The sequence below is a fragment of the Tubulanus polymorphus genome, chromosome 2 (genome assembly GCF_964204645.1).
Source record: "Tubulanus polymorphus chromosome 2, tnTubPoly1.2, whole genome shotgun sequence".
In the NCBI taxonomy this organism is placed as follows: Eukaryota; Metazoa; Nemertea; class Palaeonemertea; order Tubulaniformes; family Tubulanidae; genus Tubulanus; species Tubulanus polymorphus.
The window spans coordinates 4,725,493-4,739,504 of record NC_134026.1 but is presented as its reverse complement, the minus strand read 5'-3'; the positions used below and the strand labels follow the sequence as shown (position 1 = coordinate 4,739,504).

The following is a 14,012-nucleotide window of genomic DNA, read 5'->3' as shown; positions in this document are numbered from 1 at the left end:
AATTATGACCCACTCAGCAGCGACTTCTACCGAGAACACCATATTGGTTGGATTAGATAATCGTCATACTTGCTCGCCGAGCGAGTATGCTGAGTATGCTAATCGATTATGATCAGTAACCAATGTTCATAAAAGTGCTCATGAAAAGGTTTTGCATACTAATCGAGTGTTCATAAAAAAGGCCTTAGGTTTGAAATCGGTTTCGGTTTGTAGGAAAATTGTCTTTGGTCAGGAAACCACTTTGCGAGCGTTTGCATCATCAAACCGACTTCTCCAACATGGCCGAATAAGGAAATTTCTGCGGTAAGCTCACCCTAACCGACTTTTTCGTGCTGTCGCATTTGTTCACACTACGGCAAAGCAGGTTTATGGCGCAATAAACCGATATAAACTGGTTTGCGCAAACCGATTTCAAACAAATGGGCCTAATGACTGAGAAGAGAAGACTGGTTGCAGGACAGGCAACCGGACTAATTTTCCCGCTACCCATTTTCACTCTCGCCAAGTGGACATTCGAACTCGCTTAGCTAAAGCTTTTCCCGAATTGCCTGTAGAATTCGGGTAGGGGAGCGATACTGACCCATACCAAAGGAAGTCTAAGAGGTCTTAAGACTAATTCAAAATTTACAATTGAATCAAGCGACTGGCTCGGCAGCGCGAAACGGCGATCACGGCGGCCCGTGCAATTTAAAATGACTTGATATAATGGCTGCTGACTAGCTTTATCTCCCCAGAGCTGTCATCATTAAGCAATTCTGTTGTTTTAATAGCAATAAAAAATTGATAAAGATCTTAACAGATCCCCTAAAAGTGGATGTATTAGGATCGTAGCTTTATCGGCATGTCGACTGAGCGGTGCCCGACTCCCACGTTAGTCCAATACCGTGTTTTAATGATAATCCTGTTCCACGTTTTAGTCTATACCAATTGGACGGTTTTCCCCAATCTTCACTTCCTGTATATCGCGAAGGCCGAAGCTTTACTGAGTCAGAAAGATGCCGTTAGAAAAAGGTAAGCTGGACTTCGTAATTGCAATCCACGCGCTAGTTAATATGCTCCTATTGTCTGGCGGTTTGTAAGTTTCAGTATCGAGTGACGCGACTTCTTCATGGCGTGTTGAGCGTTTTGTGAAGCGTGAGCGTGTCGGATGTGTTCCATTCATTTCATGTGTCTACTACTACACCCCACCCATTTTTTCGCCTTTTTCAGTTTTTATAATTTTTAAGCCGTGTCTAATGGCTAGGTCATCAGGTCATTAACTTCGCATACTGGCTTAGTCATACTGATAATTCAATCTGACAGTCAGTGTATTCCGTGCTAACTGAATGAGAGAAATCCCACGATAATTCAGTCAAAAAGATGAAAAGTTAACAAAGTGGATATTTAACCGTACGCTGTGGCTACTCGTACGGATCCGTACGAAATACTCTGGAGGCTATTCGTACGGAACTAGGATCTGTACGCTAATAACTGTCGCTGATTGGCCGATTAACGCCGCGTATGCGTAGAGAGGTGCGCGACTTAGAAAATTCAAGGAAAGTGTGGATGATAGAGTTAGAGAGAAAAATAGAGCGGATCGAGCGAGACTGGAACCCGGGCCAGTAAATTACTAGCGCAGCATCATACCACTAGACCACCGAGCTCGCTGACAGTCGGTCGAATGTTTTAACTACATATAGCCTCACCTTACCCTAACCCTATCCTTTCCCGTACGAATAATTCCAGAGTTATCCGACGGGTGCGTACGAATAGCCTACGGAATTATTCGTACGAGTAGCCACTTCGTTAACCGTATACGGCAAAGTATTTACATCCGCTATTTTACCTTACATTATTACTATATATATAGCAACTAATAAAAAGTAACAATAAAATCATTATATTGGGTTAGGCTTTCGATAGAATTAGTGTCGTGAGGGTGAGAAGAGGGTCCAGAGGGTTCCGTTTTACCCCTAGGGATAGGATTAGGATAAGGTGAGGTACTATAGATGGTTAAAACATTCGGGTGGTTTTCAGCGAGCTCGGTGGTCTAGAGGTATAACGCTGCACTAGTAATTTACTGGCCCGGGTTCGAGTCTCGCTCTATCCGCTCTATTTTCTCTAACTCTGTTCTCCACACTTTCCTTGAATTTCTAAGTCGCGCACCTCTGTGCGCATGCGCGGCATAAATCAGTCAATCAGCGACGATGTACGGTAAAATAGCAGAAATAAATACTCTGCCGTATACGGGAAAATATCCACTGCCAAAAGTTAATTTTTTCATCTTTACCTTAATTGAATTATTTTGGGATTTCTCTCGTTATCCATCTTACATGGATATTGTGTATATTCTCGAATCATTGTATTCCGTGCTCTCTACACATAGTTTCTAAATCTAGAGGATGGCACTTTTGGAGCCCTGATTTTTATGCTAAGTGTTGATAATTTATTAGGGTTTTCTGACACGTCTAGCTGTTTAGAGGGTTACCCTGCATATCCGACCAGTCATGCTTGATTACCGAAATGACACAATTATCCAAGATGAATTGATATGAAATACAATCTCTAAACCTAATCCACAAAATCCGTTAAACTATAACCCATTTTTCACCCTGTAGACCCTTGTCCTATCCTCAATATGCAGAATTTCGTCTTACAGAAAATATCTATCCGGCTTTGCCCGCTACAAACCGGGGCCAAGCTTTGGTTCTAGGCCCGGATCCGAAAGGAAAAAACTTTTTGTATGTAGTTGGTAATACGGTGGTTATTCGTGATATCGAGGTTAGTAAGTGAAGAATCGTCGTGACAACGTTGATAGTTGAACGGTTTAATGTTCTTTTTCGTGAAATTTATTCTTTATCCATTTCACAGAATACGGCGTCTTGTGATGTGTATGCTCAGCATTCTAAAGACCCTAGTGCTGCGATGTATTCACCAAGTGGATTCTATATTGCGTCTGGAGGTACGTGCTGATTTTGAAGTCGGCATTTGTCATCTTTTTGACTGTTATTTTCCTGTAGAGATTGTACAAGTGACATTGCTATTTGTTTGACTGTCGAAGGAAGGTTCAGAGGATAGGGGCGTGGTGTAGCATGTCAATAAGCCTACTTCGCCCACAATTACCGGTATGGAGAAGCGCAAACCTGCTTAATCTGGATTCTGGTCTAATCCGGTCAATATTTCAGTCCTTTTGTCCATCAACTTACGAGAAAATGACTTATGATCCGGATTTCCCGTAAATTTTTAGCTCCGCTGTGACCGAAGGTCAGCGGAGCTGATGGGTTAGGGGGTTCGTCGTCGTCGTCCGTCCGTTCGGTGTTCGGTGTCCGGCGTCAACTTTTTCTTTATATCCCTACTAGTCCTACAGTTCTGATGGGATCTTGATGAAACTTGGTATGAATGATCTATGGGGGAGTGCCTACAAAAGTACAGAGCCATAATTTTGATTTTGCATAAATTATGCAAATTAGGGCTATTTTTAGATTTTCACTAAAATCGCTACTCCTCCATCGATTTTCAGCGGATTTCAATCAAACTTGGTATGAATGATCTATGGGGGAGTGCCTACAAAAGTACAGAGCCATATTTTTGATTTTGCATAAATTATGCAAATTAGGGCTATTTTTAGATTTTCACTTAAATCGCTACTTCTACTTCAGTTTTCAGTAGATATCAACCAAACTTGGTACGAATGATGTATGGGGGAGTGCCTACAAAAGTATAGAGCCATACTTTTGATTTTGCATAAATTATGCAAATTAGGGCTATTTTTAGATTTTCACTTAAATTGCTACTTCTACTCCAGTTTTCAGTAGATTTCAACCAAACTTCATATGAATGATCTATTGGGGAGTGCCTACAAAAGTATAGAGCCATTCTATATCGAAGCAATTGCATAGATTTTTGATAAATTTCACTTGGTGCCTATACTTGGGGACTACAGTTTGTTCCACTTATGACTTCAGTTCCAACAGTTTGTCAGTTTAGAGTATGTTAGTATGATTATTGGTATTGTGGCCCTTCTCCAAGTGGCTATAATGTCCCTGAACATCTAGTTTCAAATAGATACTGATGTGATAGTCTATGCTCCAAGCCACAACAAAGACAGCGGAGCTATATAAGCCGACAGGCTTCTTGTTTTTTATCTTGATGGTCCCAAATAATTAGTGGATTCTCCTGTAATTCATGACACAACTTTGGAATGAAATAATTTTGAATTAATACCTACCGGTAGCCATGATAGCGGTAAAGGATTGTGGTTTATAATTTTCATTCATTCTGAGAAAAACTTTTGCCCCGTCAAAAGAGGATCCACGGATAACGTTATTTGCATAATATTTGTTATTTTTCTTGTGACAGATGCGGCGGGAAAACTAAGAATTTGGGATACTGTAAATGCGGAACATATTCTGAAATATGAATATCAGCCTCTCAGTGGCAAAATAAAGGATATCTGCTGGTCAGAGGATAGCAAGCGTATTGTAGTTGCAGGTGAAGGCCGAGAGAAGTGAGTATGAACTTCAAGTGTTGATCCAAATTCAATTTAATATTCTCTATATTTCTCTGTGAAATTATGACATTAGACTATTTACAATTAAGAGTCCGTCAATTATAGAAAAAAGCAACATTTACATCAGTGTAGAAATTATATATGCAAAAATCTACATTGAATATTTATTAGTTTGTGCATGTATTTACAAATTTGCGGTTTTGTAATTTTTCAATGTATTCAAGTTCAAATTTATTCTATAGATTCATTATTTAAAAACACGCGAAATTAATATGAAATGATGTATAATATAATTGTATCGCTAGGCTATAGTCCTATGATCGTCGATAAAAAAGCTGACGGTCCAATCTGCGCAATGATTTGCAATTCGCTGTGACTTTCATTTGCAGATATGCCAATGCATTTCTGTGGGATAGCGGATCATCAACGGGTGAAATAACCGGCCATAGCAAATCGATCAACTCAGTCGACATGCGCAAAAGTCGCCCATATCGGGTCATCACGGGATCGGAAGATAGAACTGTCGGTTTCTATGAAGGACCTCCGTTTAAATTCAAGGGCACATCGAAGGTGATATATTCTTTTTTTTTAGTCACTTATTTATATGTATATATAGTGTATATATATAGTGTATGGGCTATGGTACCATTATGCAAATTTAGAACACAGACTATGAATGCAGACTATTGTTGTTATCGATTTGTAGGAACATACCAATTTTGTTAATGCGGTGCGCTATGCCCCCGATGGCTCTTCATATGTATCTGGTGGATCTGATGGAAAAGTAAGTTTCCGATAATCAGCATCATTTTACCTGTCTTATTAGAAAATTTCTTGCGGAATGGGGGAATGAAACAAATGGCCACCTTCTATTATTTATTTCGTTTTTTAATTGAATTTTCATTTGTGTTAGGTGATTGTTTATGATGGTAAGACTGGAGATGTTATCGGAGAACTGGGCTCTCCTAAAGCTCACAAGGGTGGAATATATGCGGTAAATTTGCTGTAGTACTCCTTTTATATTTTACAATAGTAGTTTGAAATAGTTGATTGAAATAAAAGGAAAACACATTAATCTTACCCGCTGATAAAAGATTTATTTTGCAGTACCTATAGTCCGTTCTTGTTTTCAGGTTTGTTATAGTCCGGACAGTAAACAGGTGCTAACCGTGTCTGGTGATAAAACTGCCAAAATTTTCGACGTAGAATCGCGAGCTGAAGTGACGTAAGTTGACAATCGCAATTCAATAAGTCATTGGGTGTGGGATCATGGTATTTACATAGGAATAGGACTTAGGCTAATGAGATATCTAAAGGTTTTCAAATTATCGAAGGAAGGTTTTAATTCTCATTTTTAGTCATTTCCAAATCGGTAATGAGGTAATGGATCAACAAGTCGGCTGTTTATGGTCAGGAGATCATATTCTGACTGTATCATTGTCAGGTGCTATTAACTATTTAGATCCAAGCAACCCATCCGTTCCGAAGAAAGTTTTAAAGGTAACTTGTTAAACGAATAGCGCTCAAGCTTCCTGCATCCGCCCTGCCTTTTTTTTAAAAATAAGTTATGCAGTCAAATTTGTCTTAGATGCAAGTATTAGTTAGCTATAATGCCTGACTTAGAATTAAAGATTTTTCATATTCTTTTGTTTTGTTTTGAGAAATGTTATTAATATCAATTACATCAACATGTAACAAGCAACCAGTCGCTGCAACTACAATGTTTCGTACATATAGTCAGCTTCCTTACTATTATGTTAAGAAGGTTTGCATGAATAACTGACTGTCCAAAATTATGTTATCTACTTTTATAGGGCCACAACAAGTCGATCACTTCACTCGCTGTTTCACCTGATAAGAAAACCGTCTATACTGCAAGCTTCGAAGGACGAATCTATATCCTTTGAGTAAATTGCATCAGTCGCACATGTTATCAATCATTCTTGTGTGTATGAATATGCTGATGGGGGATCGTTCTGTTTCACATTTACCGAAAATTAAACAGCCAATTGTGTAGACAGAATCCAATTATTTTAGGAAGTTTTGAAGATGCTGCGGTGGATTGTTCTTGGACAAATCTGTAGCAAAAAAACTGGTGTGATTAGAATCATGATAACCGACTGGTAGCCATTGTGCTTCACTGTGAAATCAGCCTTCTTAAAACATTTTTGATGTTTTCAAAAAGGAACTTTTGAAGATAATGCTGCGATCAATAATTTTGATATTTCATATGTATATATGTATAATATAACTGATCAATTGTTATATCAAAGGTGCCACTTCATATTGTTACTAACTGCTATCAATTGCAAAATAGTAGCTCGTTACATGATTGTGGTGAGTTTCAAGGTTATCGATACTGTATCCATTCATTAGGGGGGCATTGAATATTGAAATTGTCAAGCATTTCACTAAGGATCGCTAGTTTCCTTGACGGATTATGCACGCTATTGGGACAGTGCTACTGGTGCTTGTGACATCGTACAAGGAAGAGGACACACTAATCAGGTCCAGGATATGGTTGTCACAGAAGATACCTTAATAAGTGTAGGTATGGATGACACATTAAGGTTGACACGATGCGCTGACCATCAGTTTGAGGGGTATGTTATTTGTTTATCATTCTCATCATTCCATATGATTTGTAACTACTAGTAGTTTCATTCTGAAGAAAGACATCGTGTGTCTAATTCTTTCTACATGGTTTCAGTAAAACATAAAGGCAGATAGTACTTTGGAAGTTAACTGAAGCGTGGTAGCTTCCAGCACTCATTTACCTGATGAAGTTACTATGCACTAGCAGCGAAAACTAGATAAATCTAGTTAATCTTCAAAGTACTACCAGGGTCCAGTTTCAGGAAAAAGTTTAAGCCTAAAACAGTTAAGTTTGAATTGTTGTCCTCATTGAAATAGCTAATTGAATAACTAATAGCGATTACAACAAAAATTCCAGTTTAACTTTTTTGTGAAACTGGGCCCTGTCTTATGTTTTACTGATTTGACACCAGGTTTACTCATCTCATTCTCCTCTTCAACCCGCTTCCCTAAGACATAGGTTTTGAGATTGATTTATTGTGTACGTCCTCGATTTCAGGGATGGGATAGGTCTTGATAGTCAGCCGAGTGGCTGTGATGCTATTGGTACGCTTATAGTTGTGGCGTGTTTAGAACAACTCGTCATTGTTCGCAGTGGAAAAATAGTGCACAAGTTACCGCTTAAATACCAGGCATCGAAGGTTTCAATTCATCCAAATCAAAATGAAATCGCCGTTGGTGGTGCCGAGGTCAGTATGATCTTTTACTTCAGTTTGAGACACTTAACCTGTCATTTCCAATTTGAGAAAAGAATTTTTGTAATATGATAGATAATCATCAAACAGTGGATGATGCTTCCACATTCAATCAGTGGAAGAAGTAGGAAGTAGACCACCCCGTAGTTACATGGGGCATTAAAAGTTAAACTTTAATTCAAGGCTAGTTTGAATAATTTGAAAATTATATTGATATATTTGTGTCCAATACATTACATAGATCACTTAGTTTCACTAGGTTTCCAGTTTCATGTAATATCTAATTAATTAATTAGTTTAATGATTTTAGGATAGTCTTGTCCATATTTACACTTTATCCGATGATACGTTGACTGAAACTGAAAACAGACTTGAACGTCTCGGAGGTGTTACAGATGTCAAATACTCACCGGATGGCACATATCTGGCTGTGGCAGATAGGAAACAGCGAGTTGCACTCTATACACTGCCGGACTACCAAGTAAGTCGTCCAAAATATTCTCTTACGTGGTGCGAGTGGCTAATGGGATTTATGTCCTTTGTTGGCTGCCCTCCAGAAAATTGAGAAAATTCAATGAAATTACTGAAATAATTTTGTTTTAGGAAGCGGGAGAATGGGTGAAACATACTGCAAGGATCACCCGAATAGCTTGGGCGCCGAATTCCAAATACATAGTTTCTGGTAGTCTAGATACTAACTTGTGTGTTTACAATGTAGACCAAAAGAATAAAACAATATTGGAAAAAGGTAAGTCTCCTGTTTGATAACAAAGCTAATGCGCTCAGTGATAGATTCAATATTGAGGATTAGTTTATATATTTAGGAGTTTAGATGATCATGGTTTTAACGTGTTATGCTAATTCAATTAACGAGCACGTAGAACCCAAGCTTAAGTTTAAAATCGGACTCCTGATGATTTTGGCTAATGTTATTGTTCAGCGGTCTTGAAAAACTATATTCCCTAATGACTATTTTCAGGGGCTCATCCGATGAATGTTATAAATGGCTTATGTTGGACGGATGATAACAGATTGATGTCCGCAGGCAATGATTGCTGTATTCGTGTTTGGAAAGTTCCTTCATTCTAAATGTGATATTCGCGCAAGATTTGTCAATTTCTGCTCGGAAACATCTTATTTGATTATGCTAACCTTGATCTTTTATTGCTCCAGTTATTCCTTTAACGGGTTTAGTTTTTGCTAGTTTTTTCTCTTCGATTAAAATTGAAGCGATACATGACAAGAAATATGAAAAGTTAATATCGACAGATGTATCATACATATGATATCTAGATGTAGAAAATTAATAATGGGTCTCGAATTGAGTAGAATTTATCAAAGTCTCACTACGCTGACTGAATTTGACACCATCTCATGGGATAGCTTGTCGTAAGTATCTTGCTCTTAGTGTGGCTCAGTTGTGGGCAATTATATTGAGTTCATACATTCAATAGATTTTTTTTCCAATTTTCAGTATTTATCAAATAATATTAATCTTCGTATCATATTATTTAATTGTTATAAGTATTCTTAACACTTGATAGAGAATCAAATTTTGGGAGATTTCAGGCAATAGTTTCAATAATCGAGAAAAATGAATGTTTAACACTTGTGTTGTTTAGTGCGGCATTTGACAAATTAAATTGTATACCAAACAGTAATAATGTGTAAATATTAAGTTTCCTATTACTCATTCTTGGCCTGGAAACTTGAAGTCTTGTAGTTAAGTCGAAAAGAACACTATTTACACAAATTCAATCACAATTTTGTATCTTTTGATTAATGAATGTGCTATGCATTATGATAGGCTAATAAAAATATATACATATTTATCAATATTTGTTAGTGACGCTTAGCTCAATCTGTGCTGTTTTCTTGGCTTGAAGCTTGAATAACGCAGTACAATTCCAAACTGGTTTAATATGGGGCAATCAGTGAAATGCATACCGGTGTATACTCTAAAGTTGGGGCTTTACCAAAAATGTCTAAACAGCTGGCAATGTTTTGTAAACTAGGGGTCCAGGAGGCACCATACCCACTAGGGAAGTTACCTGAAATGCTCGACTATCTGACAATAACAATATTCAACACCCTGGTAACAAGATTATGAGTTAAAACCTGTTGATATTATCCTCGAAGTCGGTCTCCATGGCCACTAACTGCATGAAAATCAGATGATCCAAAACCCGGTCTGCTATGCTCATCTCAAATTTAAATGTCACTAGGCATAAAGAAGCTAGAGGCCTACGACTTTCAGACCTGAAATGACGTTTTTTGGAACAAAATGCCATCTTTCGATCGACCCAATTATTTTTGCGATGCTTTGTCCTATTACCAAATCTCAAGACCGTTGATGAATGTATCTTCAAAATTTCCAAACGGATCCGTGAAAATGCTGATTTACCAACAACAGCCACAAGTCGGCCATCTTGATTGCAATCGGGCTAAATTTTCAGCTGCAAGATGCATCTAGCGGATGGATACAGACAGGAACCAAATATAAAGGCCATACATCAAAGCCGGTTGAAAACTAAATTCTGCCTAATACAGATGAACAGATGAAAAGTGAATGTAATAGCCCTATGGGACTAAAGCCTTGAGTAGTGGGCTAGAAAGCAGAAAGCTTTAATAACAATTCCTAAAGCGGTGTTATTTGAATTCTTAATGGCCCGATGAACTGTCAAACAAAAAATATGAAAGAAAACTAACATAGGAATGAAACGCTTATATTTTTAAATTTTGAAAATTACAAAATAAACGTTTGTCAAACTTAGTGAAGCATATGAAACACGAGGAAAAAAAATGTATTGCTGGTGGAATGTATTTTATTGCGTATTTTATTGGCCATTTAAGTGGCTGCAGAATGGAAGGCACTTCAATTAATTTTATTGATCATTGATGTAGAAAATACCCCATTATAATATCGGGCTGTAATATAAATTCACCCATATACAATGTACAGCAAACGGTGAGACCATACAATAGTTCCTACGATGTAATATTGAATGCAGAAAGTCGCCTTTTTAGACTAATACCAGTGCACTCTATGCTGATCAAAACATAAGTGTCCACACAAATGCAAAATTCTTGAGCCGCTTAATTGTTAGATGTGTGTATCGCGCCAGTTCAATTCACACATAGCTTTCACCATTTCTGTCATAAGTATCGCCCATGCCATCAGATCCTAAAAATTTAAAAGGTTTCAAACTAATCTACATGCACTTAGAACTTCAAAAGTTAACGTTTTATAATTGCACATTTGACGAATTAGGCATATTTTAAACCTCATTTTACATAGTTTCAGCAAAACTCCAACTAAATTTCAACAATTTTACCTAAGGAATGGTTGGAGCAACTACTTGCAGGACTTGAATCACAGTTTGACTTGTTTTCTGGCAAATCTTGTTGTTTTGCACTTTCTTCATCGGCGTTTAGTGCTCTGAAAAAAAGAAACTCTGCAAGTTGTTAATGATGAAGAAATAGATCCAAAATTAAGATCTACAGGTATTGACTAAGGTAACTCATTGATATTCATCAGCTTTATACATCGATCTCAGTATGAACTCGAGCAATGACAGGGTTTTTACGGGTTTCCAAATTTAATTTTCCATACCCAGATTTCCATACCCACACATTGCCAACCTAGAACAGGCAATTTAGGCCCATTCAAAGTAAATTAGTTCCAAATATCAATACCATCGACAAAGCGTAGTAACGCGTTTAAGCATATATCCTTAAATTAGAAACAGTAGGAAAATTTGATTTCAGACCATTTTCTGATTTTCCATACCTTTTCCTTAGCCATAGAGAAAAAAGAATTCCATAGCTTTTCCAAAAGAATTTTCCCAAACCTTCCAAGACTTTCAAAAATCCGTACAAATCAAGAGCAACTTACTTGAGCATGAAATCAACAACCGACGAAACTTGTTCCCAATTGTACGACGTAAGTTTTTCTATACACAGAGGCCATGTTGGGACTAGACGTACACAAATCCGCGAGGCAGCCACACACGCCGCCGCTACAAGTGACGGGTCATAAAATCGATAGATATAATCTGAAAATATAAGAGTTCGGTTCATTTCAGTTACACGATTCAATTGATTTCACTTGCTTTTTTCCCCGACTTTTCCTTGACTAATCCCTGACATGCAAATTGGTTCCAGTCAATTAACAGTCAAATATGTAAGACATAGACAGAAACGATCTAGCAACCTCAACAAATTGTCCTGATTTTGAGGTTTTTCACAAACTGCGCCAACACTCACCCTGTAGGCTTATTTCGAGGAAATAATCCATATATTTCTGCAAAAAACTAAAAGCTTTCCTTCGATAATCACCGTGAGTATCATCACCAGGGCAACTATTATCCAACATCGACGCAACCATGTAGTACGGTCCGAAATCAGCGGCAGTTGGTGCCGTAATATTCCAACGAAAAAATTCCAAAATCATGAGTTCCATTTGCATATATTCGATGGAAGTGTAACCAGGAGAGTCTAAAAATCCATTCAACGTTTTCCACCTTGACACCTGACAATCCATTTGCTGAAATTTACCTAAATAAAATACGAATAATTTTGACCTCATAAAATATACGTGGAATGTGTCATAAGGGTTGGATTCTAAGTCATCAAAATGGTTTTTTCTGTCTTAATCTTGAAGTTAGAAAAACTTAAAACATGTTGGCTGCCGGCTATAGGATTACACTTGTACTTCTGGTTCTCAGGGTGAATCCAAGGGGAGGGTGCAGGGCCAGGGGATGCCCACCGACCTAAAATTGACAAGTTGCCCTGAGATTTTACAGGAAAATGAAAAATATTAAACTGATTCATAAGCTTGTTCTCTGCATTTCCAAGAATGAGTTAATGCTAAGAATGCGGGTCCAGAAAAGAAGAGTCGGTTAGTCGGTTTCACCCTCAGTGTCAACATATTTTTGAAGGAATATATCCTTAAACACATCTTAAAATTTCGAGACGATGAGTGTGAAATTAGCAGGTTTTGACTATATCTGACAAAAAGGGCAACATCAATGGGAAGGCAGGAGACCAGTCCCATAAATCTGCCCCTGCTTTATTTGTTTTCAAAACAAGAAAGAAACACGGTGACCAATTTTTCTTACTTGCGACTAAGAGACTCCCGAATGCAACCAGTTGAAGTTTATCAGGTCCGATGTCGAAATTATCCATGAAGTAATCAAGCAGATGAATTGCCAAATGTCTCGCATTCACGCAAACCTCGATTTTATCGCAAATGACAGCTAACCAGTCGACTAATGAACGCCGGGCATTGATTTGTGGAGAATGCGAATGGTACGGCATTATATGTTTTTCTTTCTGGCGTAGCGTATTGTGGACATCGCTCGCCACTGGGTCCTCCCACCAGCAGTCTCCGAGCATCGTGCATTCAACCTGTCAAATATTAGTAGGCATGAGAAGAGTATAGTCTAGTACCTAGCCGCCGTTTCACAAACCGGTAACAATGACTGGTATTCAGTCTAGAGATGAGTAGTATAGCAAATAATAAGCAAGACCAGGAAATGATATGGTTAACCCGTAGCACTAACCCCCCCCCAAAATGAATTTAGTTTTGCTTCCTTTAATTCGACATAAGAAAAAATATTAAGCTGAAATATTAAAGTATTATAACACCCTATTAAATTTCATGTTAGACCTAGCCTTATTAATACAAATCGCTTAGAGGCCATATCGAAGCATCAGATCTTCAAAATCTGACCAAAGTCCCCACCAAATTAAAAACAAAACCAATGCATCCTCGCGCTACAGGCGGTTAAGCCACATGGTTGGGCATCATTAATTTCAGGGGGTGGGTTTCTTCAGGGCTGGCATCGACTTCGCAGGTTCAGCCACAGTTAGTTAGTTGGTTGCTTCGCCTTCCGAATGAAAAGCTACATGACCACAAAATCTTATGTAGCCCAAGAAGATTGACCCGGACTGTCGTCAGCGGCAACCATCCAAAAAAAATGCCAAGCCAGTAGGCCTAAGCATGTGTGGTTACTTAAGGCGAAGTCTCCTGACGTTAAATTAGGGTTGTGTAATTTATTAGAAGAGCATTTTGACAACATACCGACGCTTAAATTTGGAGTAATAATGGGGCTAAGACGCATCGCACATGCGTCACGCTTCACCTGTCAAAATCAGCTGTTCATTCTCAGCGCCTCTACTAGGTGGCAGCACCTTCTGGAAGCGGAAAGCTGCGGCTGAGACTTTTTTTA

General features: G+C 38.2%; 2 protein-coding genes across 2 annotated transcripts; one reads left to right on the top strand and one right to left on the bottom strand.

The window, feature by feature from the left end:
* Positions 1-954: 954 nt before the first annotated feature.
* Positions 955-9,626, top strand: LOC141900166 (actin-interacting protein 1-like). Its single transcript, XM_074786934.1, has 15 exons — positions 955-1,011; positions 2,639-2,760; positions 2,851-2,941; positions 4,339-4,486; positions 4,879-5,059; positions 5,196-5,273; positions 5,403-5,483; positions 5,623-5,714; positions 5,848-5,989; positions 6,304-6,385; positions 6,936-7,092; positions 7,584-7,773; positions 8,090-8,260; positions 8,383-8,527; positions 8,759-9,626. The coding sequence occupies exons 1-15, from the start codon at positions 996-998 to the stop codon at positions 8,866-8,868; spliced, it is 1,806 nt and encodes a 601-aa protein (XP_074643035.1). The 5' UTR covers positions 955-995; the 3' UTR covers positions 8,869-9,626.
* Positions 9,627-10,543: 917 nt separating this feature from the next.
* LOC141899676 (cyclin-J-like) lies at positions 10,544-13,940 on the bottom strand. The gene is made up of 6 exons (XM_074786106.1): positions 13,865-13,940; positions 12,900-13,188; positions 12,046-12,336; positions 11,675-11,834; positions 11,115-11,218; positions 10,544-10,963 (listed from the first exon to the last, which is right to left on the bottom strand). The coding sequence occupies exons 2-6, from the start codon at positions 13,174-13,176 to the stop codon at positions 10,911-10,913; spliced, it is 885 nt and encodes a 294-aa protein (XP_074642207.1). The 5' UTR covers positions 13,177-13,188; positions 13,865-13,940; the 3' UTR covers positions 10,544-10,910.
* Positions 13,941-14,012: the final 72 nt, after the last annotated feature.

Coding starts and splice junctions, on each gene's coding strand:
- LOC141900166 (XM_074786934.1), top strand. Junction 2,761..2,850: donor TGGTTATTCGTGATATCGAG/GTTAGTAAGTGA, acceptor TCCATTTCACAG/AATACGGCGTCTTGTGATGT. Junction 2,942..4,338: donor ATTCTATATTGCGTCTGGAG/GTACGTGCTGAT, acceptor TTCTTGTGACAG/ATGCGGCGGGAAAACTAAGA.
- LOC141899676 (XM_074786106.1), bottom strand. CDS start 13,176: ATGCTCGGAGACTGCTGGTGGGAGGACCCAGTGGCGAGCGATGTCCAC. Junction 12,337..12,899: donor CGGGAGTCTCTTAGTCGCAA/GTAAGAAAAATT, acceptor TATTTTATTTAG/GTAAATTTCAGCAAATGGAT. Junction 11,835..12,045: donor CCTCGAAATAAGCCTACAGG/GTGAGTGTTGGC, acceptor TTATATTTTCAG/ATTATATCTATCGATTTTAT.